The sequence below is a fragment of the Sturnus vulgaris genome, chromosome 2 (genome assembly GCF_052056855.1).
Source record: "Sturnus vulgaris isolate bStuVul1 chromosome 2, bStuVul1.hap1, whole genome shotgun sequence".
In the NCBI taxonomy this organism is placed as follows: domain Eukaryota; kingdom Metazoa; phylum Chordata; class Aves; order Passeriformes; family Sturnidae; genus Sturnus; species Sturnus vulgaris.
Genome location: NC_142244.1, coordinates 24,718,756 through 24,742,466, shown reverse-complemented (window position 1 = coordinate 24,742,466; position 23,711 = coordinate 24,718,756). Strand labels below are relative to the sequence as shown.

General features: G+C 40.6%; 1 protein-coding gene across 4 annotated transcripts in view; it reads left to right on the top strand.

The window, feature by feature from the left end:
• Positions 1–23,711, top strand: part of LSAMP (limbic system associated membrane protein) — a 999,229-nt gene that overhangs the window by 663,059 nt on the left and 312,459 nt on the right. For 2 of the 4 annotated variants that reach the window (XM_088158970.1, XM_088158967.1), the window contains exon 1: positions 22,653–22,854. The exons of the other annotated variants lie outside the window; for them this stretch is intronic. In XM_088158970.1, coding sequence (XP_088015096.1) covers positions 22,668–22,854 — 187 coding nt within the window. In that variant the 5' untranslated portion in view covers positions 22,653–22,667. Of the gene's footprint in view, positions 1–22,652; positions 22,855–23,711 lie in introns of those variants that run through there. 4 annotated transcript variants of the gene reach the window in all.

Genomic DNA, 23,711 nt, shown 5'->3' with positions numbered 1-23,711 from the left:
GATGTAGAGCCATGAGAAAGCTAGTTAATTCTGAGGGGCCTTCACACCAAGTGATAAAATCCAGTGGTGGTAGCAAAACTAAAAATGAAATCTTTATCTCCAAGAATAATGTATAGGTGCCTAAACAGGACAACAGCATGGAAAGCCAAGAATAATCAAAAAGTAATGCTCAAAGCAGGAGCAGAATCTCAGCAGAATGAAATTATGAGTAACTTTTATCAGTGACTTGATACCACCTGGGAAACTCCAAATAACACCTTGACTACACACAATCTGCTGAAGTCTTACAAGCTTCCATGAGAGCATGTCCGTGTCACCTGGGGTATGTTTGTATTGGAATGCTTTCCTTTTGTGCAGGAATGGAAATTATCTATTCTAGTAAAACCTTCATACATATCAATATAGATACCTCTGCTCTGGGCTTGTAGGATAAAACCATTACATTTTCACACAAGTTGCCCTTGTCTCAAATTACATACTGCTTTTTAAAAGTGCTGTTGGAAATAAGTTGACAGAAACCTGCAGAACACCAGAGACAGCAGAGAACTGAAGAAGACAGCCAAGCTAAGGAGGCTCAGAAAACTGGGTTCTGAATGTTTATTTCCTCTGCATTCGTTCACACTGACTTTATCTGCCCTCCTGCTAAACTGTAGAGTGGGAGCCAGGAGGCCTTGGTAATACTCACAAAAATATAATATATGGATAACAATATGCTTCCTTACCCAGCCTGATTGTATTTGCTCAGCCTGTTTGTGTACCTACCAATGAGCCCTGGTATTTTCATCATTCCCATACTAAATCACAGCAGAAGAAATCGATATTCTTTCTATCAAGACTGATAGGATATGCTCCCAGGGCCAACTATTCCTTAAAGAAATAAGCCAGTCAGAACTGGGGGGGAAAGAGATAAATATGCAACAGTGTAAATGGCAATTCTGAATCAAAATAGATTGGGGAAAATCAGTGGGATGTCATAAATTCTGTCTCTATGTAGGGAAAAGTGTTGTAAGCTCACAGACATGCAGTCATCATAGATTTGTGTGGGCTCCATCAAAATACCACTTCTAATAGAGCCTTTAGTGAGACAGATTTCAGGTCTCAAATCATAAGCATGTTAACTGTTTGTGTTTGTCAGCCTCCAAAACACCACAATGAGGAGACACAGCCATGCTTTTGATACTTTAGGAAAGAACGGAAATCAGTACTAGCTCAGAATTGGACCAAAGTTAGAAGTCCTGATTCCAAGTGCTGCTGAACTTTGACATGTCATCTGGAACAGAACTTTGTGGTTTGTGCCTTTCTATAATAGGATTACTGTGAATCACCCAAACTGAAATTGAACACACATAGCGGTGGCATATGGACTGGAGAAACTGTTTATCAGGCTCAAGCAAATGTTTGTAGCAACTAATTTCTTGAATGCACAATAAGTAGTACTGGCTCCCATTTTAGCCACTCTGGATATAGTTCTGAAACAGAATATTGTGTCTGGTTGGAGTATTTTTTTTATGTTTCGTTACAGGGATTTTTTTGTTGTTGTTTTCTTTAAAGTATAAAAATAAAAATTAGTCACAAACAGGATGGAAGGTTGGAAAGGCAAGAACAAACAGATGACAGGAAATTAATTTCTAGGAAAATATCTTAGCAAATTGACTATGCTGTCATGCAAAGCTTTGATGAGATTAACGTGTACCTGCAGAGTTATTTTATTTCCACAAACTTTCATTTTTGTAGAGTTTTTCCATCAGAAGTTTTTCTAACCAGTGTCAATTATTGTGGCTCAGTCATTATGAGTGACTCAAATAGACCAAGTCTGTTGTCTTCCCAGGGGAGTAACTTGAAGAGTGACATGACACAAAACTTCAAGTAAGTAGATTATTAAAAACTCAGATGATAGTTTTAAGAGTCTAGAGGGAAATGTAAAGATATTGAAATCCTTACAATGCTTTGTATTTATTTATAGTGTTAGGATAACGCCTAGAGGTGAAATACAGTTCCTGTCCCAAATCTGGTATGTTTTGAACAGCAAAGGCTCGAAAGTATGCTAACAGGCTGCTATCAAGTATCTGCAAAGTATTTTGTCTGTCTGTGAATGAAAGTGAAAACATAAAACTGTGTGGCAATAAAACATAGAGAATAGAATAGCATACATAAAAATTTTAAATATTCCCAAAACCTCAAATCAAATCTTACAGGTTTTATTTACATGAAAAAAGGGGAGAAAGAGAAGATGATCAAGGGCAATCATACACTTAAATGCATCAGCAATGCCAACAGCATGTGCCAGAGATTTATGGCAATAGGTGTAAAGGAGAGATTTATGGATTTTTGAGAGGAGAATAATTACTGACATGTATAAAGACAATTAATGTGTTATTTATGATGTGTTTCTTTGAAAAGTGTCTGAAAAATGTTTTTGTTGGTAGGTCTCAGTTGGCATCGGTGAGAATTGAATTTGCTCCTCCCTGATTCAGGCAGTGAGGTATAGGGAAAGATGTCCTGTTTCCAGCAGTAGCTGAGTAACCTGGTGCTGCCCAAGTACTCTGAGATGCAACTTCCTTGAAACTACAGCCCATGCTGTTAGGAGTGTATTAGTTAAATCCAGCATCTCAGTCTTTGCTGTCTGAGATGCTGGATTTAACTAATTTAACTTACATTCCCTGGACCTGTGTCTTCTCCAGTTAGGTCCTGACTTTTAACAACTTCCCTTTCTCTGCATATTTCTGATCCTTACACTGTATAGCTACTCTTTTCTTTTTCAGCTATGAGGGATGTTTCTAGGCTAAGGTTGTTTTTATCAGTTCCCTATAGCTCTCTTTGTTACCATAACTGTCAAGATACTGCTAACCTAATTTAAGAGTCCCTGCTTTGGAGAGGGTCTTTTAGTCCAGTGGAGACATTTCTACCTATTTAGTTCTGTTAGAGTTCAGCAAGTAACATACAAGGGATTTGCCTCTACTCTGGATTCTTCTTCTCTCTTAGTAGCTATGGTTTGTTCCATCTATCACTGCCTCAGTTTCTCCACTTGTAAAATGAGAATAATAAAGTCTAAGCTTACCTAAAGCAGGAGTTGGCATACTGAGAATCTTAAAGATGTGATGCTGGCAGATATGGAAGGAAGGCTGTATTGGATGCTTGTTTTATGTGGTACACCCTCTACCAAACTATTGAAAACTACATGAGCTTCCCTGAGAAATATAAAAACCAACTGCAGCTTATCTTTCTGCACACTGAAAGCAACATGATAACTCTTCTTTAAATCTTTGTGTGCAATCAGCCCTTGGAGTAAAGCTTCTGGCTAGAACTAAGTTTGAGAGATGAGGCAGCTGAGATGCTGCTGACCATGTTCCCACAATATTGCTGCCTTCAGTCATTGGCAACTGCCTCCGTCTCTTCTTGGGCTCTTTTACTGCATTCAAGGAAAATGGTTTCCCTTACCTCCATTGTCATGGGCAGAACAGTTTTCAGTTGGGGAATTTTACTAAAATTTATTGCCAGTTAACATAGATTAATTACTGGTTTGTGTGTGAGGAATGAAAGGAAGGAAACAACAAAATGAATGCAAAGAGAAAACTCTCCTCCCTTTCCCCAGGCTCAGCTGCAGTCCAACATCTCCCCTTATCCCCTTAAGTTATTCTGCTATGCTGATTGGAAAGAACATATACGTGGTTGGCCTGAAAAAAGTCTCAATTCAGGGCAGCTTCTTCAACCATTTTGCTCTGCAGTTTTGCCTCACCTCCTTAACTAGTGAATGTCTCCTTCATCTGTGTAATTATCAAGACGAGTATGGAAGGATCAGGAGCTTACCTTTGTAAAATTTGGGTCGAAGACACGAGCATCCTGTGGTAGCCCAAGGTCAGGAACATGGCATGATGCAGGGTTCTTTCAGCTCTTCCCCTGAGATTTGTTGGAGGAGAGCCCCATGCCTCTGCTTTGTAAATCAGTTTAGGAGGGGCTGAAAGAAAAAGGTCTAGAAAGCTAGTATATTTGACATTGGATGGGAAGATCTCCCCTTGAAGTTGTCCCAAGACCTGTCTGAATAACGAGGCCTGTCACAGATAGACAGATAAAGACCAACTGCTTGATAATGGCAGCAATAACATTTTATCATTGGTAGAAAATATTCCATGAGAGGCCTGATAACATAGCCAGGGATCATGTATGACTTATTCACCTGATGCTGGTATCTCCCCTTCAAAATAGTTTCTGTAGGCAACAGAATGCAGCTAGCAAAGTGTTTTGCCCTGGAAAGAAGAGCGCAAGCTGGGCATAGAGTCCCCTCACCAAAAGAGAAGAAACAACCAGCAACATCTCTGGGATTCTTTGCTAGTGCCAGCTGGACTTTAAAGTGAGCTGAGAAAAGTAGATGTCAGAGTAGTGTGTAACCAAGAGTTCAGTTTAGAGCTAACTCTGCAACAAAGAATTACTTTATTCATTTAATCAGTGTTGCTTAAAAGAGAGGAACCTTTTTTGACAGTCTGCCCTTTTCACAGTCTGTTTGTGTTTGTCAGCCTAATTTGAGCTTTTAAAGAAATCTTACATCTGCTTGAGTATCACAGTGGGAACTTGAGGAAGCTGGAGATGCTTGAGTATCTGTCACGTAAAGGTTGTTTGTGCTCATCAGCAAATGGAGTGTGCATGGTTTGGGATCATTGGATACCTCTCCTTTCTTTGGGAAGGCCTGCGCTAGGAAACCAGAGGGAGTGACATGTCAGCTCTGAGTTCCATCAGGGCAGCTCGTAGGGCCTTTTGACTAGAAGAGCATCTGTTAGTGGAGGTAAAGCCAAAAACTCACCAGCAAGACAGAAAGGGAGTAAGAGGCATTGCAAGTTGTTCTGTTGATAGAAACAGTGTGAAGTGAAAGTGTGGAAGGACACCATAAAAATTCTAAATAATATCTCTTTTTGATCACATTTTGCACATGACCAGTATATGCTAAAGATTTGCTAGTATTCTTCTTTAACTTGTATTCTGCCTATTCTGCACAATGCATTTCTGTACATTTTAGGTATCTGCTTCTCTGTAATTCGAACCCTTGTGAAACAGAGTTTGTGTTTACTCCCCAGAAATCCCTTAATTGTGGATGCTGTTTTCCTGCAGTAAATGTGGCCCTGGAACACACCAGCATGTACACACTGTCATGTATCACAGCTGGCAGACCTCTCTGAGCTAAAATTGTATAGCATTTCTTTTCTTTTTTTACCACTATGTCTTCTAATACCTCTGTGAATAAAGCTTCACCTGTCTGCCTTGAGTATCTCTCCTGAGGCCATCCCATCTCAGCAGTTGGGGTGAAAGCAGCTACATTTTTGCCATAAAACACAAATTATAATTTTTCTTCCATCCAAGTAGTCTTCTGTGATTTCATCTTTATGACCACTGCAGTCCAGCAATATTATCATTGAAGATCAAGCAGTTGTTCTAGGAATGTGCATGAAAATAATTTTACCCTCTCTGTAATATGCAGTCGACCATTACTGCTGTTGAAATAACAGACGTTTTGATCTCTGCTGTGTTTGTTTCTCTCACCATTCAGTCAGGGCTCAAAGGTGACAGAAAAAGCAGATTGTCCTTTAGTTTAATAGGTTGCCCTGCTGTTTTCCAATGCAGAGATCTCTAGCTTAATTTATTGCTGGAATGGATTGCTTCCAAATAAGGATAATCCCCCTCATGCTGTTTCTTCACTTGGTTACCTTCCTGTTCTTTTCACTGGCAACATCCGCCTCTGCAATTCTGGCTTATTCTTGCCAGAAGACTCTTATTCATTTGCTGTGTTTATTGTAGTTATGGTCCTAAACCCGCTATCTTCAGTAGCTTAAAACTTTTTGAGACAATTGCTTCAGGGGCTTGAACTTTTTGATCATATTTTCAACCCAAAAGTGAGTTCCAGAAGAGAAATTTGCTTTGCTATGTTGGTAGTGAGGATTTTGAAGACATGACTTTTTTTCTTTTTTTTTTTTTTCCTGGCTAAACTCGTTGAAAATAATTACTTTGTGCTAGATCGACTCCTGCTTGCACGACAAAGTGCCAGAAGTCTGCTATCATGAAATTCCTACAGGAAAGCTGAACATAACGCAGAAGCATCTCTCATAGCTGCTCTTTAATAAAATCAGATGTTTAATCTGGCTTAATGTATCCCCTTGGCCCTTGAGGCTAGACCCCGGCTTTTAGCAGGGTGCCTTTGTCAGTAAAGAGTGAGAACCACTTCTGAAAGAAATGATTTGGTTTCACCTCTAAAATGTCACGTTCTCTCAGATCTGAGGTGGCTTTGGCCCTCTCTATTCCTGTCTGTCCCACTGCTACACTTCCTGCACTCATATTACTGTAGAAAAGATATTAGAGATGACAGAGGTAGAACTCCAAGTTCAGCATGAGTGGTTGCAGAGCCCAGTACTATCTGATTTTGTTTCTCATTCCTTGAAAAAGCAAATGGAATAATATGTGATTATAATTTTTTTTTTGTGGAGACTTCACATCCTTTTCCTCTCTTTTTTTCCTGTTTGTTTTGGGGTTTGTTTCCACTGGTGAGGGAGCAAGGGCATTGGAAAGGAAGTTAGAGTTCTTGAAACGTTCAGATTCAAGCAAACTTCTGCAATTCGATTGCTACTTTTCACACGTTTTTTGAGGTTCACAGTGGAAAGGCAATGAGTCTTACTAGCGGTCTATAACTGAGTGTTGTAGCACTGGGAAGTAGCACTGTAACATAATTTTAAGTCTATGCAAATTTAATTATCAGCAGCAATTCATTTATGCCAGTAATTTTCAACAAGGAGCTCTTCTTCTAAATAGAGGCTGAAAAGAGAGCGTGAGAATGAATTTAAGACAGACACAACTTGCTGCCTAACCTCAAGAAACATTCGAACACCTCATGTGCATACAGTGCCATGCTCTATCAGACCCTTGCCTCCCTCTGTGAGGGGCCCAAGATAAGGTTGCTCTCTGAACCTTGGCAGAATTAATTTTTCAGCTCCTGCATGATTATTGTTTTCACTGGAAAACTGCATCAAAAGAGCTATTTGTTGCTCAACTACTGACTGTATTGACAAGGGGTTTGATGCTTTTTCATGCTAGGCCTTCACTGGTGTTCTGCCGGGCAGCAGCTGTGTTAGCATGGCAGTCAGCTTTCCTGCTTTAAAACCAGTGACAGGTGTGCTGTCTCAGACCTCCACACTGGTCGTTGGAGGACTGATTGAAATTTGAAGCTGTGCTCTTCCTGTCTGGCCTTTTGACAGAATGGCTTTAAAATCTGAAAGTTGCCCTGTCACCAAGGGACAATGCAACAGGTCCTGGATAAGAAGGCACCGTGGAATGGGAAGGGATTGCTCACTTGTAGTGCAAAACAACCTTATTGATACACAGGAGACTTCAGTCCCTATGACTTTCAACATCTTCCGCACCATAAAACTGATAGTTCAAAGAGATTAAGAACTGAAGGGAACATATGATATCCATTTAAAGCCAAGACTTCAGATTTAATGAAGACTGTATAAGAATGAGATATGATTCAGATATCAATTTACATTTGTTTAGCCCAACACAGCTTAATAAATCACAGCAACATTTAATAAATATTTATCTTCTTTTAATCACCAGTTAGTGTTTTTTCTGGTCTCTCCATTCCCTTAATGGCTCATTCCTGTATTTATTAAATGTGATTTCCATTTCTCAAATAATCAATACATCTTTTTATATTTTATAATTTGGGCAGCTTTACTGAACTTTTGTGAGATTTAATTAAGATTAAGCTTTAATCTTTAATTTCAATATAAAAATTACCCTGCATTCCCTATTAAGACATTATTTGGTAACCTCATTTGGTTTGAAATCTTGACTGGAAATGTGGCAAGCTTAACAGTAGTTGCAGTACAAACATTTATGAACTTCAGGAGACTCTTTGGATCAGAGGAGGAACTTGACTGCAATTATCTTCTTACCTTATGTGAGTATGCAGTTAATAATGTGAAATGGGCAGTAAGGAAGGTAGATTCTGTGTGGCTGACAAAGCTTTTGTTTGCATGGGTAGCTGGTGCAGCAGTAGAAGTCAGGGTGAGATCAGCTGGAAAACAGCAACCTGTGGAAATGATAACACTTGTAAATGATTACTTACACGGGGAGGCTGTGAGCAGGGTTGAGTCTAGCAGAGTATTTTCTGTGCCACTTGCCCATCCCTGCTGAAGCACATGGATTCAGCCATGGTCAAGCAGTTGGAGGGGAGACAGTAAGTCTGGCCTAGGTGCAGCTGATGGGAATGGCTCTTCAGCTCTTGGCAAGACCTTGACTACCACCAAAATCTTCCAAAACTGATGCTGTGCAGCTGGTCCATACTACCTTTCTATCATTATCAGCTCCCTAATTTAAAATAATATTAATCTGAAAAGCTCTGCAGGTGGTTGTCAAAGTACAATTTACATTTCAGGGCACATGCATTTTGTGGCCCTCTGCTTGACATGTGGATCTCATCCACTTGCTAGCTGCTGTCCTTTCCATGAAAAAAAAATAAAAAAAGAACTAATAAAAAAATCACACAGAGGATTGTAATATAATATTGTGGGCATTTTGTCACAACTTGGGCATGCACCTGGATCCTGGGGAAAACAGGTTTCCTTAGTACAAGGCAGAGCTTATGTTCCCAAAGAGACTCCAGGAGTTTATTCAAGTCAGAGATGTTTGAGTCTGGCCAGGAGCTCATATTGTTTCATAACTTTGGCATTGTTGTTTTGTTTGATATTGGTCAAAACTTAAATAACTTTTTTTACTTTTCATTTGGTTTGAGTTTTTTTTTCCTATGGGAAGGTGAAGTGCCCTGCAGAGCCTCCTGATGTGCAGAAAACTTACTTTGGTTTACCTATAGAACCAAGGATATAATTTCTAAAACAGCCATAAGGATGAATGTAATATTTATAAAGTTAATGCACTGGTCTTTGAATGTTCCGTACTTCTGTAACATCTGTCATGTATCAATATAATAGTCACTGAATTTTGCATTACTCCAGAACATCGCATCTGCCGTGGCCCTGTCTAGCAGCCTACTGCCTGGAATGGTCAAAGTGCTCCCCTTTCCATACCTACATCTAATATAAGGTGGGGTGAAGGCCTTCCTGACTCTAACATGGGTGCCACTCTTCCACAAAACTTCATAAACTGATTCAGAATTCTCACTTGACAAGCATTTATCCTTGTAATATTACCTGGTCTTTAAATGCTACTCAAACAGTTTTTAAATGGGCTTTAACTCCTTCCACCTTTGTCTGTCATGTCTTCTTGATGTTCCCTTCTCTAACTGTATGAATGTTGCAAGATACAAACTCACATGCTTCTTCCTTCTTTTAATAGACTTTTGCAGCACAGACATTCTATATCTCACCTGGGAAACAGATGCTGTTTTTAATAAGTGAAGGGCTATCCACCCCTCTGGTTTTATCAATGTCACTATTGCAATATAACTCATCACTTAAGCTTACTTTGTTGCTCCCTTTTAGGGACCATTTTCCTTCCACTGATGTCTAGGTACATCGGTGTTGGAAGTGGAGGAGGTTATCTGAGGAACTTTGCTTCCGTGTCTTCATCACTGGTGCTGTAATAAGCTATCCCTCAGACTGGAAACAGGTTGAGAAGAGCAGACCAGGACACAGAATGGTATCCTTGGTGTTGCTACACAAGCTATTTCTGAGCAATAGCATCCCAAACTCCTTATTCTATTAGCTTTTCCATCAGAAGGCAACTGTGTGCCTACAGACATGAGGAAGGAGAAGAATTTGTTTCCTCCAGCTCCTCTAAGTACTACAGTTCACTTTCCATCATAGGTTTGAAAATGCCTATAATGATATTGTTTGCAGTAGCAAAGAGCTGGTCTTGATCCACACATACTTTAAAAAAGCTGGTTTAGACTAAAATACTGCTTTCTAGTGTAGTCAGCAAAACTGAAGTCAGTGGGGAAAAAAAAAGTATAGCTGTATGAGATTCAACAGATTAAGTGCATTAATCCAGCACCTAGGGTAATGTTCAAGTTGAATATCTAAAACAGAGTACTTTTCAGACTACTTACTACTGCCTTCTCTCTGCCTTGAGGCTCCTCGGTGGTGTCTTGCAGAGAATAGGGAGCGTGAAAGGTGGTTGGACTGTCTTGCAAAGGTGGAGTCCCAGTATGTGATAGTGTCTGGCTGTGATCAGCCTGTGGAACCCTTTGGGGCTGTTGCCTTATGAAGCCCTGCAGTGTGAGGAATGGTGTGTTGGAGGAAGTTTGCTGGGTAGCAGACTGGACATTTGGAATTATCAAGCCTACAGTATCCACATTAAAGTCCTTTATTAATGGGACCTACTTTACTTGTTTGAAAGACATACTCTGTAAGGTTACAGACCTGATCTAACAATAGTGGGAGTACATGACATGACTCTTAACTCATTGCTGACATCAAGGTGCCATTTGGGTTTGAGTGAGTTGGTTGTGATCTTGTAGCAAGAGCTCTGACTTAGGTTCTGTGTATTTTTGCCTTGGTTTGTCTCTCTGCATCATGGAAATTGTGAGTCTCTGCAGTCACAAGAATACTAGAAGAACAATAAATTATAGCAGGAATGAGTGCTCCCTTCATTAACATCTCCCCAAATTATTAGTAGTCATCACTTTGAAAATAGTGGACCAGGAGGCTGACAGCTGTCCTCTGTCATCAGAGTATGCTGTGTGATTTTGGGGAGTTTTGCTGTAGATTTTGTAGACCAAACAGTTCAGAGAAAATACGAAATGTTAAAGAGGAGGAGATGGCTGCCTAAGTGGGGAGAAACATTAAAAGCAACTAATGTAGAACAAAAGTAGTTCATCAACAGCAAAGCAGGTGAAGTTCCGGCTGGCCAGCCAGCTGTCTGCATCCATCACTGCTCAGCACCTGCACACAGACATTTTGTCGTGCATATCCTACAGCTATTCAGTGCTAAGGAGAGGATGCTTGGGGAGAAGCAGAGACAGAATACAGCAGACATTTTAAGGGAATTTTGGATAGATGTAGGAAGAAAAAAACCCACACTTTCAGGTAAAGTTGACAAATAAGGTAGGAACACCAGGAGCTGGGCACTGGGAAGTATCTTCCACTACATTAGGTCACTCAAAGGGGAAAGGAGACAAGCAGTTGTACTGTGGGAGATTGTCCTTCCCTTTCCCACCCCTGTGTGCAGGTTGAGCATGAATAGCCTTGCCTTCTGCATCCTGTAAGGATGATTGCTGCTGTGCTATGCCAGTTGCATGGCTGCCAACCTCTTCTAATTTGCATGTAATGTATGGCAAAGCCATAATGTCATTATGTTGCATAGATCTTGCCAGAGACCACATTCAGAAGCCTGCTATGAAGTTTCTGGCTCTGACTCCACAGCATTAGTTACCCTATAAGCCCCTTTGGCATTGAGCTTCCCAAATCAAGACCAGATGCCAATTACTTTAATGAGGCTGCAGATTCTAAAAAGGATACCCCACCCACACACCTTGCCTCTGGCTACTGTTTCCCTGGGAAGAGGCACAGGCAGTTTTGACAGACACTTATTTTTTTTTTGCAATGAAGCATGCAAGAACATCTGGGGAAAGAAGGAGACTTCACAGTTGTCTGTCGCTGAGAAGAAAAAGGCAGCTTGATGCAACTGACTTGGATGTCTTTGGCTGACAGATATAATGTGAGTTGTGCCTTGTGAATGCAGAACAGCCTGGTGCCTTCAAAGTACACGAGATGCAGAGGTATCAGTTTCCTGGAAATGTTACTGTTGTTCGTCTTCCTTCTTGTTATAAACACTATAACTTCAGCAGGAAATCTGAATGTGAGATAGGGACACAGTTAGGGAAGGTTTGGGTTGAGGATGGTGGTTATCCAAGTGAAGGGTTTGGAGCCCAATCCTGTGGATGCTTGGAGGGAACTCAGTGTGGACCAGCCAGGATTTTGTTGTGCTAAGCGTCTACCAGAGGCAAAGCCCTCCATGCTCATGCCTACAAGGGCTTAAAAATAGGCTTTTGCTTCAGCTCTCAAAATTGTGGGTCTGGCCCCTTTATGCCAAAGGGGAAATCGCACATTTTGGAGGACGCAACAGGCTGTGCGCTCTTCCCCAGATTCACTCACTGGAATGCAACACAGAACCTCCACATTAGAGAAGACTCACCCCAGCCACCAATGGGTGATCAGTCCTCGAATCCCCAAGGATTGCCACATAGTTACAGATCCATCCTTTCCAGGCAAAATTACCATTCGAAGGGATGCAATTGCATCTCCATTGCAAACACTGGGACAAGGAAATCCCATTTTGTTCAGATCTTTTGACTTGTTTTGTGTAGCACAATAGGATGCTAGTCCATAATCACAGAGCTTAAGTGCTGCTGCAATCCATCTGTTGAGATGGTGACAGCAGTGCATAAATGAAAGAAATCCACTGAAATCAGTGGAGTTGTTTCTGCTCTCATGGGACTGAGGCCCATGGGAACAGGGATCCGAGTAATACTGTTATTGTGGAGTGATTAATTTCCTTTGCCTGTACCTCAGTTTCTCTGTCTGTGAACCTGTTGAGGACATATGTTTGTTATGTTGCATTGTGTATTTAAGGTTTCTGTATTGTCTGGAAAAGGTGGTTGTAATCCTCAGATGTTGTGGGATTGGGAAGGATTATCATCATTATTTCTGACAGGCAGCTATAATTCATCTTTATTTACCAGACCCCTATGGTAGTTTTATTGTGAAATGAGTAAAGGTTATTTCAGCCTGGGAATCATGTGAGCTTATTTGTTATTGAACCTGATAATAAACTGGATCCAGATAGTGTTGCCTGAGCTGTGCAAACAGAGAAAATTTCATGATTCTTAATTTAATTTGTGTTTTCTATTTCACACTATTTGTATTCTCTCAAAGTCTGAAAACACTTATTCACCATTTGATCTTGACTTTTCCCATTTGATGAATGGTGATTTTTCTCTTCTCCTTTTCTGAATTTTTTCTCTGTTTTATATAAAATATGAAATAATGACTTAATAAAGTCAGTCTCTTGAAAATAAAGCTTTTTATTTTAAGCTCCCTCCACTGGAGGCTTCTGCAACAGCATTGGAGAATGAAGTAACTTGGGATAAATACCACTGGACTTGGTTTTTATGCTGTGCATTCCTGTAAGAATTATACAAAAGGGCGGTGGTGTTTATCTTTTCTTTAGGTCCAGCATATTCTGTGATGAGATCTTAAAGCATTTGACATGCGCTAACGGCTTAACCCTCACCACAGACCTTTGGGAAGCAAACCCTAACCCTAACCCTAACCCTAACCCTAACCCTAACCCTAACCCTAACCCTAAACCTAACCCAAATAAACAGTGCTTTCAGGGCAAAATATATGGCTCCAGTTAAGAAGCAACCTTAAGGGATGGACCAAGGAATAGGATGAGAGGAGAAATGCAGGGTCATGGTGAAAGCTGCACAGAAGTTTCTTGCACCATTTTGAATGGACAGCAAATGTAGTACCAGAAGAGAAGGTGTATTGTCCAAACTGATAAAGACAGGAAAAGGAATCAAATTAAAGGCTCACAGGATTGAATGAAATAAATTCACAAAATGCAAGTATTTGTCACACCACCTTTCCTCCTAATTGTCACTACCCACTCTTCTATCACATGCCTTCTGCTCAAAAGGACTTTTTAAAATCCTGTTGCATGTTTACCTGCAGTGAAATCACTCTTGGAAACCTGCTGCTTGGAGCACTGCCTGCAGTAATGTTCCTGCAGGCAACCCTGGTCCTCATCACCTTTGCACAGAGGTTTAGGAACCCTCCCTTTGCAGGGAGAGCTTTGCAAAGGTGTGGGTGAGCGTGCAGAGAGAAAGCTGCATCTCATGGTGGGTTTTTCTTCATTTTTGCATACGGCTTCTACTAGCTGTGTAATAAACCAGTATTGATGAAAGAGGTCATTTACCATCAACTTAGTTTTCTGCAATGAGCTAATGTTTAATTAATGTGCAACAACTTTTGCAACCAAATGTATGCTTTTAGATTTACTATAGGTGACGGCAACTTAAGTGGCCAATGACTGCAAATGTATTTATTAAGGTTTAAACATGTGTAAATTAGTTTGTGCTTATTTGCAGACCTGTTAAACCTCAGTAAATATGCTATTTGTCAATTGGTGGTTAATTAACATCCATTAATTCTCCGTTAAGAACGTAGTTTGGAGTCTGAATTTCCTTGCTTTAGTACTAACTTTGAATTAGGGCTGTATGTTTTCCTCTTCATACACAGCAGTTTTCAAAATCCAATGCCAGTCCTTGGAATTTACCTTGCAAGGCAGGAGATTGAAAAAGGGAGAAGGCGTATTTTATTGTCCAACATCACAGCTGCTGTTTAGGAACTAGGCAGCTTCCTTCTTCACACATCTCCCAGACTTTTGTAGCAAGTGCAAGTTGTGGAGTTGTCCCAGGTGTTTAATGCTTTCATGCCTCTGTGAGGATTTTAGGGCACGTTAGTGCAAGAGGCCTGCCTGGACGATGCAGATGGGGTCGATCGTGGAGGTCCTGTTTAATCCCCAAAAAAATTCACAAGGTTGACATTCCCAAGTGAAGGCTTTTGGGGCTAGGCACAGAGAGTATCCCCTCTCAGCCGGCCGCTATGCCAGCAAGCAACCACAAGGTGACACTGTCCCAGTATATTATTTATGTTTTGACAGAGGGACATATAATTAATACATTTCGCATAAAAGACGGTTCTAAGCATCAGCGTCTGCTCCCTGTTTCCTAATTGAGAATTAAACGTCCGAGGCATGCCTCGTTCACTTGTTATATCTAGACATTAGGGAGATTTTCAAACTACCTTAAATTTCAGATGATGGAGTATGTTGCTTGCAGGTAGAGCTGGGGAAAGTCCTGTTTCTTTCTTCAGTTATGCAAATACACAAGTAGAGAAATATAGGCCTGAGAGGCTTTTTACAAGGTAGGCTTTTACCCAGAAACACTTATTTAATTATTTGCTTATTTATTTATTTGGATGCTCTGCTTATTTGTTGGAATTGGTTTTGGATGGTTTCACTGAGTGAGGTTAAGCTGTGCCATAGGTGTAACTCAGGTGTAGAGTTAATAAGTATTTCTGTAGACCTGACACACATGTGAACAGCTAATACAATAAGCATCTGGAAATGGGACCCCATATAATGTCTGTTACGTTTTACAGTCAGACATGGTATCAGAACCTCTGTGGGAAAAAAAAAAGATCTGTAAAGTACACTAAAATCCAGGTAAAATATATTTTTGTTAGACCAGACTTTGGACCTGATTTTCCCCAGGTAGGTTTTAATTTACATATGGCCATCTTGATTTACCAGGTCAGGTTTGAAGAGTTATCTGGGTTGTTTGTGTGTGTAATCATGAATAATCATCTGAACCTGATACTGTCCAGCTGCCACATGCTCTGTGTCTGCAAATATCTACTTTGGTTTTAGTAACATTAGCTAAATTGGTGGAAATATTAAGTGCTTCCTGTTGATTTCTCCCTCATGAACCTGCAGTCTACCTGTGGTTTGTTGCTCTGAAAACATTAAAGGAACAGTCAGAGAAAACAATGTAAGTTTAATGAGCTCAGTCTTGCTTGATCAGCCATCAAAGTTCCCCCTTCAGCAGCCTTGTAGTTGGGCACACCAAGATAAATTGTTCCTGTGTGTGTGTAAGGGGAGCACGAGTGAAGCCATACTCAGGCCAGGTAAGGAAATGCAGTAAATATAAACAGGCTTTCCTAGAAAAATACCAGCTTGTTCAAGCTCCTTCTGGTCCCATGCACATTTCCAGCCTTCCTGGGAAGGAAGGTAATTGACAGGGTAGCCAGGTGCCTTATCAATAAGCATCTGGGTATGTAACTTCTGGCAAGTTATATGTGCAGCTTTGGTTTGAGGTGAGACACCTGTAAGTAGCAATCATGACTTGCCCTCCTCTTCCCTGACAATTCTAGAGGCAGTGAGGAATGTTTTGGTCACATTTTTCTGCAGAACATCAGGAAGCAGGCCCAGCCTTAGGGAAGGACGGGAACAAGCAGTACATAACAAATAGAGTTAATAAGTTCAGTGGGGAAACATGAACTACAGCTCCCAGGAGGCATTCCCTTCCCACAGGCAGATGTATTGTTGAAAGACTCAAACCAAAATGCACTAAATTCAGAATGGCAAAACATTTGGCTCCATCAAAACCAGCAACATTTCCTAATCAACCTTGGCAAATTATTTAAGCACTCTTGATTTTGGAATTTTTTAAAAAATATTTCAACTCTTATCTCTAATTTAGAATTAATACCTGTGATGAAGTTGTTGGAATTTTCCACAAGGAAAAAGTTCTGATTTGTTTTTCTGAGCTCAGCTTTAAAAACTGAGGTAGCTGCACTTGTTTCTGTGAAGTGCTTTGATATCCATGGATGAAAAGAACCATAGAAGTGCTAATTATTGTCATACTGGTTTTAATTATTCTGTCATACTGATGGAGCAACTGCCAGTTTTTAGCCAGCAATATTTTTTTACAAGATGTTGTCCAGTCCACAGTTTTCACAGAAACAGTCAGATACTTCTTTTTAATTGTTGTAAAAGAAAGAAAAAAAAGAAAATTCTCTCCCTCCTCAGCAGCTGCTACAGTTCTCTGATGAAATTTCACATCTGCCTGCATTTGTACAGGGTGTTAGTATCAGGATGGTAATGAAGAGAGGAGAGATGGAAAGCTCCAATTTAGATAGATATTTAGATATTGCAGAGAAAACAATGGAAAGAGTTTTCTCTGGGTGAGAAGCTCTGAAATTTGCTGTCTACAATGATTTAAAGTGGAAAATGTGCTTCCAAAAAAATTCAGAAAATGTGTGATTTTCAGATCTTTTATTACTGCTGTTCCTGTTATTTGAAGTACATTTTATTCTTTCTCTGGGAAGTACTGTATTTCCAGTCAGCTCAAACCAACTCAGCTGAACTGTTTAATTCAACTAGTTTAAAGAAAAACTTTGTTTAGGCAGCAGTATTATCACCAGCCCCCATGAGAGCTGTAGTTTAAAGGACTCAGTGCTCTTATCTTTTCAGCCATTCTTCCTGGCTGTGGTATAACCACTCTAAGGCATCCCTTGCTTCATCCAAGGCCAGTGGAACCCCACAGCTACACTGGAGGAATACATTTATCCCTGCAAAACTACCCAGCAAAAATCTGAGTGGTTTCCCTAAGGTACTTTAGCAAAGGCATAGCACCTGGTGAGACAGTACTGACTGGAGTTTAATGAATAAGGGAGGATTTAGGACCAGGCAAACAAACACACAGAAGTTTATCTGGTGTGTTCTGTTCTCTCGGCTGAACTATCAGTGTCATGAATTCACTGAGGGAAAGGAACTGTGCAGTGACTGACTGTTAGTGATTGGCCTTAGCTACAGCCCAAATATGAACCAGGACATCCGTGGAAATGGTCTAAAGCCATTCATATTACACAGCCATTCCCAGGGGATAAGAAGTTGCTGCCTAGTAAGGACATTATGAGTGGGTAAGGACATTATGAGTGGGTAACTCAGCTCCACGGGTGCTGCATTTTGGAAGAGGCTCTTTCGTTTTGTGCAATTTATGGGAATAAGATGAAGATGTGCAGAATGCTTCAAAATTGCATTATTCCAATCGAAAGAAAAAGCACTTGCAGATGTCACTTCCCTCACTGTCATGGCTTTGTATGTCCCTATATCAACAAACATATCTAGGGCAAGCAGTGACTCTTCATGACTGACAGTGGTAGCTGGTCTCCAGAAAAAAGTAACAGTGGTATCCTTTGGGGAAGAGACTTCCAACCCTGCTCTGGCAAACAAAATGTCAGACCACTGAAACACAGAGATTATTTGCTTTTTCCCCATTTGCATTCTTTGTTTGCTTTCTGTTTTTTTCCAGTGATGTAGTCTAGTTTCCCAAAACCAACATGATGCAGCAAGTGGAGACCTAAGCAAAGAAACACCCAAGTCCTTCCACACACATATTCTTTGTTTTAGTGTTAATTAAAAAAAAAAAAAAAGGTCATTTATGTAAAAGCCTTTGATGCAGCAAGCCATAATATTGTGTTGGGGTTTATTAATATGAAGCAGAAAGATTTTGCCTGTCACTACAGTTACTACCCAGTTGTTGTCTGAGGATTATGAGGATTTTAAACAGATAATATGCAGTTATTTTTTCGTATTCTGGAGAGAGCCTGGTGGTTCTCCATGTGAGTCAGCTATAAAGCAGAGGAAGCACACACAGTGAATGTGTCACCAGGGCCTTAAGAGCCTTCTTTAGATTCTGTTATGGTTTTTGGTGCCTGACTAGGCCTCATCAACTAGGTCTCTGGCCTGGTGACATCTGGGTGACTGTCCTACCTAAGCAAGAGAAACAGCAGAAGAAAAAATAGCAACTTCTTTGGCCACCTGAGTGGAGAAACAGCACAAAGGAAGTGATGAATATATGGGGACTAGCCCTTTCTCTGAAGGGACAGTTAGTATAGTTAACGTTCTGTTGTACCTCAGAGACAGGTACAATGAATTTCTTTTGGAATTCATGTTGAAAACCTAAATTGAAGTAATGTAAAAGTAGCTTGTAGACCTGGGGAAATTCTTACGAAATGCTATCATTTAGGAAAGAAAAAATCAGGATGGATGCACACAGGTACAGGGGCAGGTAGCATTTTCTTTCCCACCCTATAGTCAGATGTCGTGAACCAAAGCAAGGCAATTTCAGGATGAGCCTCAGTTTGTTTGTGGGAATTGACATGCAGCAGTTGAAATTCTGCCAACCTGCTGCCAGCCTGCACCTCCTTGTACCCAGGACCAGGTCCATGCTGTAAACCTTTGTAACTCTGGTCACAGGCATGAGGAAACGCAATGCTGAATGTGACACTACAAGAGCCAAAGTGCAGATGCAGCTCCCTGGCCTTTGTTAATCTTTTTGCCAAGAGTGTTTACTGGAGGAATGAAGAGATAGGAAGTACATTACCACCGCATCAGCAGAATGTCAACTTAGAATGGCTTTGCCAACATAGCTAAACCTTTAGGTCATTCTCATTGGAGCTTTAAGGTGAAGCTGTCTTTGGGGCGTTTTACCAGCCTAATGCAAACAAAGCAGTATGATTTTAGCATGTGTTAAGTATAACGGCAAGAAGAAGCTTGAAGTTTAACTAACTGATTTTTAATACATCATGGAAGCATGCTGCCTTACTTGTGCTAAGCTGTTAATATACATTAGCTAGTTAAATACATGTTCTTTGCACTTCTTAAATCCCAGTATGAACAGAACAAGTAAGAATATTTTTTTAAATAACATTTATACCAAGTTAAAATCCTAAATGCAGGCACTGATTGGAATTTTCCAGGGTTTTTTTTTAATGAACATAAATATTACTGTGCACTTTCTGTATTTTCTTTTAAGGATGTCTGATGAGGAAATAAGAAGAAACGTTTCTACATTGTTTTTTCTTCTTTACTTCTTATTGCTTATATTCCAAATGTTGTTAAGAAATAATGGGAAAGCATTAATCAGCTCTCTGTCTGGTCTAAGACAAAAGGAGAATCTACAAACCATACTGAATGCTTTGTGGGTTTTTTTGAAACACTTCCTTGTCTTAAACTCTTATTTCCCTATGCTTTAATTGTCCAAAGTTTTGTATTCTGACTTAGTATTAATTGGCAGTAGTTGCTTTATTTGCCAGATGAGTCATCAAAACAGCTTTGTATCTTTCAGAGGGATGTTAGAATTTGGCAATCTCTTCCACTCTAGTGAAATGATCAAGTGTTTGAGTTTAACCCAGGGTTTAACTCAGGCAGCAACCAAGCACCACCTGCTGCTTGCCCACCTCCCCCTCACCCTGGTGGATAGGGAGGAGAATCGGGAAAAAAAATAAAACTCATATGGGTTGAGACGAGAACAGTACAACAACTGAAACAAAGTAAAATATAATAAAAATAGTTATAAAAAGAAGAGAGAGATAAAAACCCAAGAAAAACAAATGATCCACATATCAATTGCTCACCACTCACTGACTGATGCCAAACCCATCCCCAAATTGCAATCAGCCCTTCTTCTGGGTGACTCCCCAAGTCATGTGTCAACTGAGCATGATCCTCTATGATACGAAATATCCCTTTGGCCAGTTGGAGTCACCTGTTCTGGCCATGCTTCTCTTTTTTTGTGTGTTTCCACTAACAGAACATGGAAAAGGGAGAAGTCTTTGACTTATGGGAAGCACTAATTAGCAACAACCAAAATATCAGTGTGTTATCAACATTACTCTGATACTGAATCCAAAACACAGAAGTGTTCCCACTACTGAGAAAAAAAACCTTTCATCCAAAACCAGGACACTGAGGAAGACTAAAGCTTTAAGATGATGGGAAAAGTTGTCTTGAACTGCTGGATTCAGGGAATCAGGCAAAGTTGAGCAGCTTGTTCATCCTTCTAAGATTTGCCATGAGATCTTCATTAGCTTGATAATCACATTCTAATCACAAATATTTCTCTGTGTCTTAACCCCATCCATCTTTCTTGCAGCTTTCCAAACACTTGTCACCTTTATGGGAAAATACTACAAGAACTAGAAATAATGGACACTACCTTCACATTGTAAAAGCTCTTGGCTGCAGAGCTAAGGGTCATCTGTCCGATACTGATGACATCTTGAATCTTTCCATAGGCAGTTTGCATCTGGCAAACTAGAAGCAATACTGCATGTTCCCCAGTCATCAAGACATTGAGTCCATCCTGGCCAATGTGTTCAAACACCATATTTTAAGATTGGCTCCTGAAAGTGAGGACATTTTTAGAATGCTGAAGAACCATAATGGAAATTACAAGGAAGACTTGATTTTCAGGTGAAATAGGGGACTTTTTCCTTTCTCTCTGAGATGATTGATTTGTTTTCTTTAAGCACTGCTTCCTGACAAAATACCACAGAGCTTAAAACTTAATATTTGTCCTATTCAGTCACCCCAGTAAGTTGGAATATGACGTATGACAGTCTCACCTTGCTCATGCTCACGCACACACAGAGCGTGATGGTGGCACAGGCCTCTTTCCACAAAGGACTGCACCCTGACCCTCCTTCACCAGTTTCTTTCCTCACAGACTTCCAGTGCCTGGAACATCCCCTACAGCTCTGTTGTGCTGTGTAGTTGAAGTGGGAAGGGTTCACCTTGTGTGAAACCTAAATCTTTTGTGCAGTTCTCTGTGGCAGTAAAAGCAAACCAGCTTCCAGTCCAAAGATTTAAGTAATGACACATTGTTGCTTTCCTGTGTATGAAGAGAACTTCTGCTTCATGGGGCTTTCTCATTGCAGAGCTTTGAGGGACTACAGGTACATTATATATGGTGTTGATGTCTTGCAGTTTCCTTTGGATATTTTTGAGCAATCATGGCCTTTTCTCTGCTTCAATCAGCTGTGCTTGATTTGCACAGTGGCATAGAAAGAGCTGTCCAGTACAGAGCCCTTACCAGAGTCACCAAATCATAGAATGGCTTGGGCTTGAAGAGAGCTTAAAGGTCATCTATTTCCAAGCCTCCTGCCATGGCCAGGGACAACTTCCACTAGCACAGGTCACTCAAAACCCCACCCAACTTAGTCTTGAATGCTTCCAGGGATGGGGCATCCACAGCTTCTCTGGGCTACCTGCCCAATGCCTTTCTACCTCACAGTAAAGCATTTCTTCCTAATATCAAATCTAACCCTAGTCTCTTTCAATTTAAAGCCATTCCCCCTTGTCCTATCAGTACATGCCCTTGTTAAAAGTCCTTCTTCAGCTTTTTGTAATCCAGCTCAGAAGAATGTAAAAACAGCAAGGGCCATTCAGAGGTTTTCTGTTACCACTGTAAATATCTCAGCATTCATTTACAGACATTATTTTTAGCAAAATACTTACATTTCAGCTTCACTTGTGGTTCTCTTGTCTTTAGTTGTGTGGTATTAGTGCAGATACATTTGTGTGATGGTTTACAGTGCGCAGTTAAGTCTCGTATCAGCAGTGGGATTCAATGGGCAAATATTTTTGCACAGGTATCTCTGCCGCTTTTTGAACCTTGAATGTCACTTACAGATATCTTTAAGCTGTGGAATAGAGGCTGAAAATTTCAGCTGGTGTGAACAATGCATCCTCGGTGCCATCAGAGGTATATTGTGAACAAGGCATTGGCTTTTTGTGAAGCACTTTTCACTTACCAGCAGTGGACAGATTTGCTTCAGAAGGTCTCAAACAACAGAATGTGATCTGTATGGGATACATGGCTTGTGGCTAGCAGTTTGATCAGTGTGGCCTCTCAGTGCCTGAGTTTTATTGTCAATTGAACAATGGCAATAAGACTGGCCATTTGTGATTACAGCATATTCAGCTAGTCCAGGTATTTCCCATTCTTGTGCATCCATATTTGTCTGAGGTCAGAGGAAGAAGCTTTTCAAAAAACTTACTACAGTATGTGTTTTGTTATGCCCTTTAGTAGATGAAAGGAAAGGTCTGGAATTAATCCATAATTCTTGAGAGCCAAATCTGTCTGAACCCCTGTACCCCTTTCTCAATAGCTAAAAATTCCCTTTCTGCACACTGAGTGCATAACAGATTTTCCTGTATGGTCTTCATGTGTCTCTTGGCTCTGGAGGATTGGTTCAGCTCATGATAGGACAGAGACAGCACATATCAGCTGTCTCTATGGCATTGTGTCCTCTTGGATGGTTGCTTGGTGTGTACAAGCATACAACTCAGTACTTTATTTAACAAATGCCAGTGACAGCAGAAACCTAACACACAACTCCTTCTGTGGCATCTCTTATCTCTGTGTCATCTCTTATCTCTTTAGACTGGGGTCTCTTACTGCTGACCATGAAAGTGCTTTTGGGTGTTGGAAAGCGTTCACAGGTGAGTAGAGGTGTCCCATTGAACATCATGTTTGTGATAGAGGGAAATGGAGCTAAGGTACCTGCTTGGCTCTTTCTGTCATGTGATGCAGATACACATGGGCAGAGAGAGGCTATAAGAATATGGGCTTCCTGGTGGCATTGGTTGTTGCATTCTCCTCTGCAGAAAATGTTTCTTGAATAAGGACCTCAGTCTGAACGCTGCTTTCACTTCATATTGTGTTCTAATAATATCACACAAGATACATGAAATGGCTTTGATCACAGAGACTAAATGCCACCAAATATTCTTCTTCCTGCAGCCTTTTCCTTGCTGTATTAAAAATTCATGGGCAATAGCAGCTTCTCCTTTTCAGGACTTAGCTACATCAGCAGATGGTGAGAGTGGGCAGGAATACTGGGGCATGTTGATGGACAGAACAGAGGTGTCCTGAATGAGCTGGGTGCAGGAGAAATTTGCACTTAATTTGCTTATGCTGTGTCTGTCTGAAGCCATCCAGATTCACTCTTTGTTCCTCCCTTTGATGAGCAATGAGCTTACTGGAAAATGGTTGCAGTTAAGTTAAATTGACATGAATTTGAAGGTGTGCCTTAATTTCTGTGTTTACTTTGCTCTTTGGGTTGCACTCATTCTCCAGGCAAGAGCAGTTTACAGGGAATGAGAGTGAGAGGCAGACTTCAAAAAAGAAATCATAGGTCCACAGAAATCAGTGGCAGTCGCCCACTTGATTATATCCCCCTGATTCATTCAGGGGCTACTACCTGTCAGCGCTGTCTTTGACATCTCAGACACTGATAGACAAATTAGGTGCCTTCTTCCATAGAATCCTCATCACATCAATAGGTAACCCTTTGTAT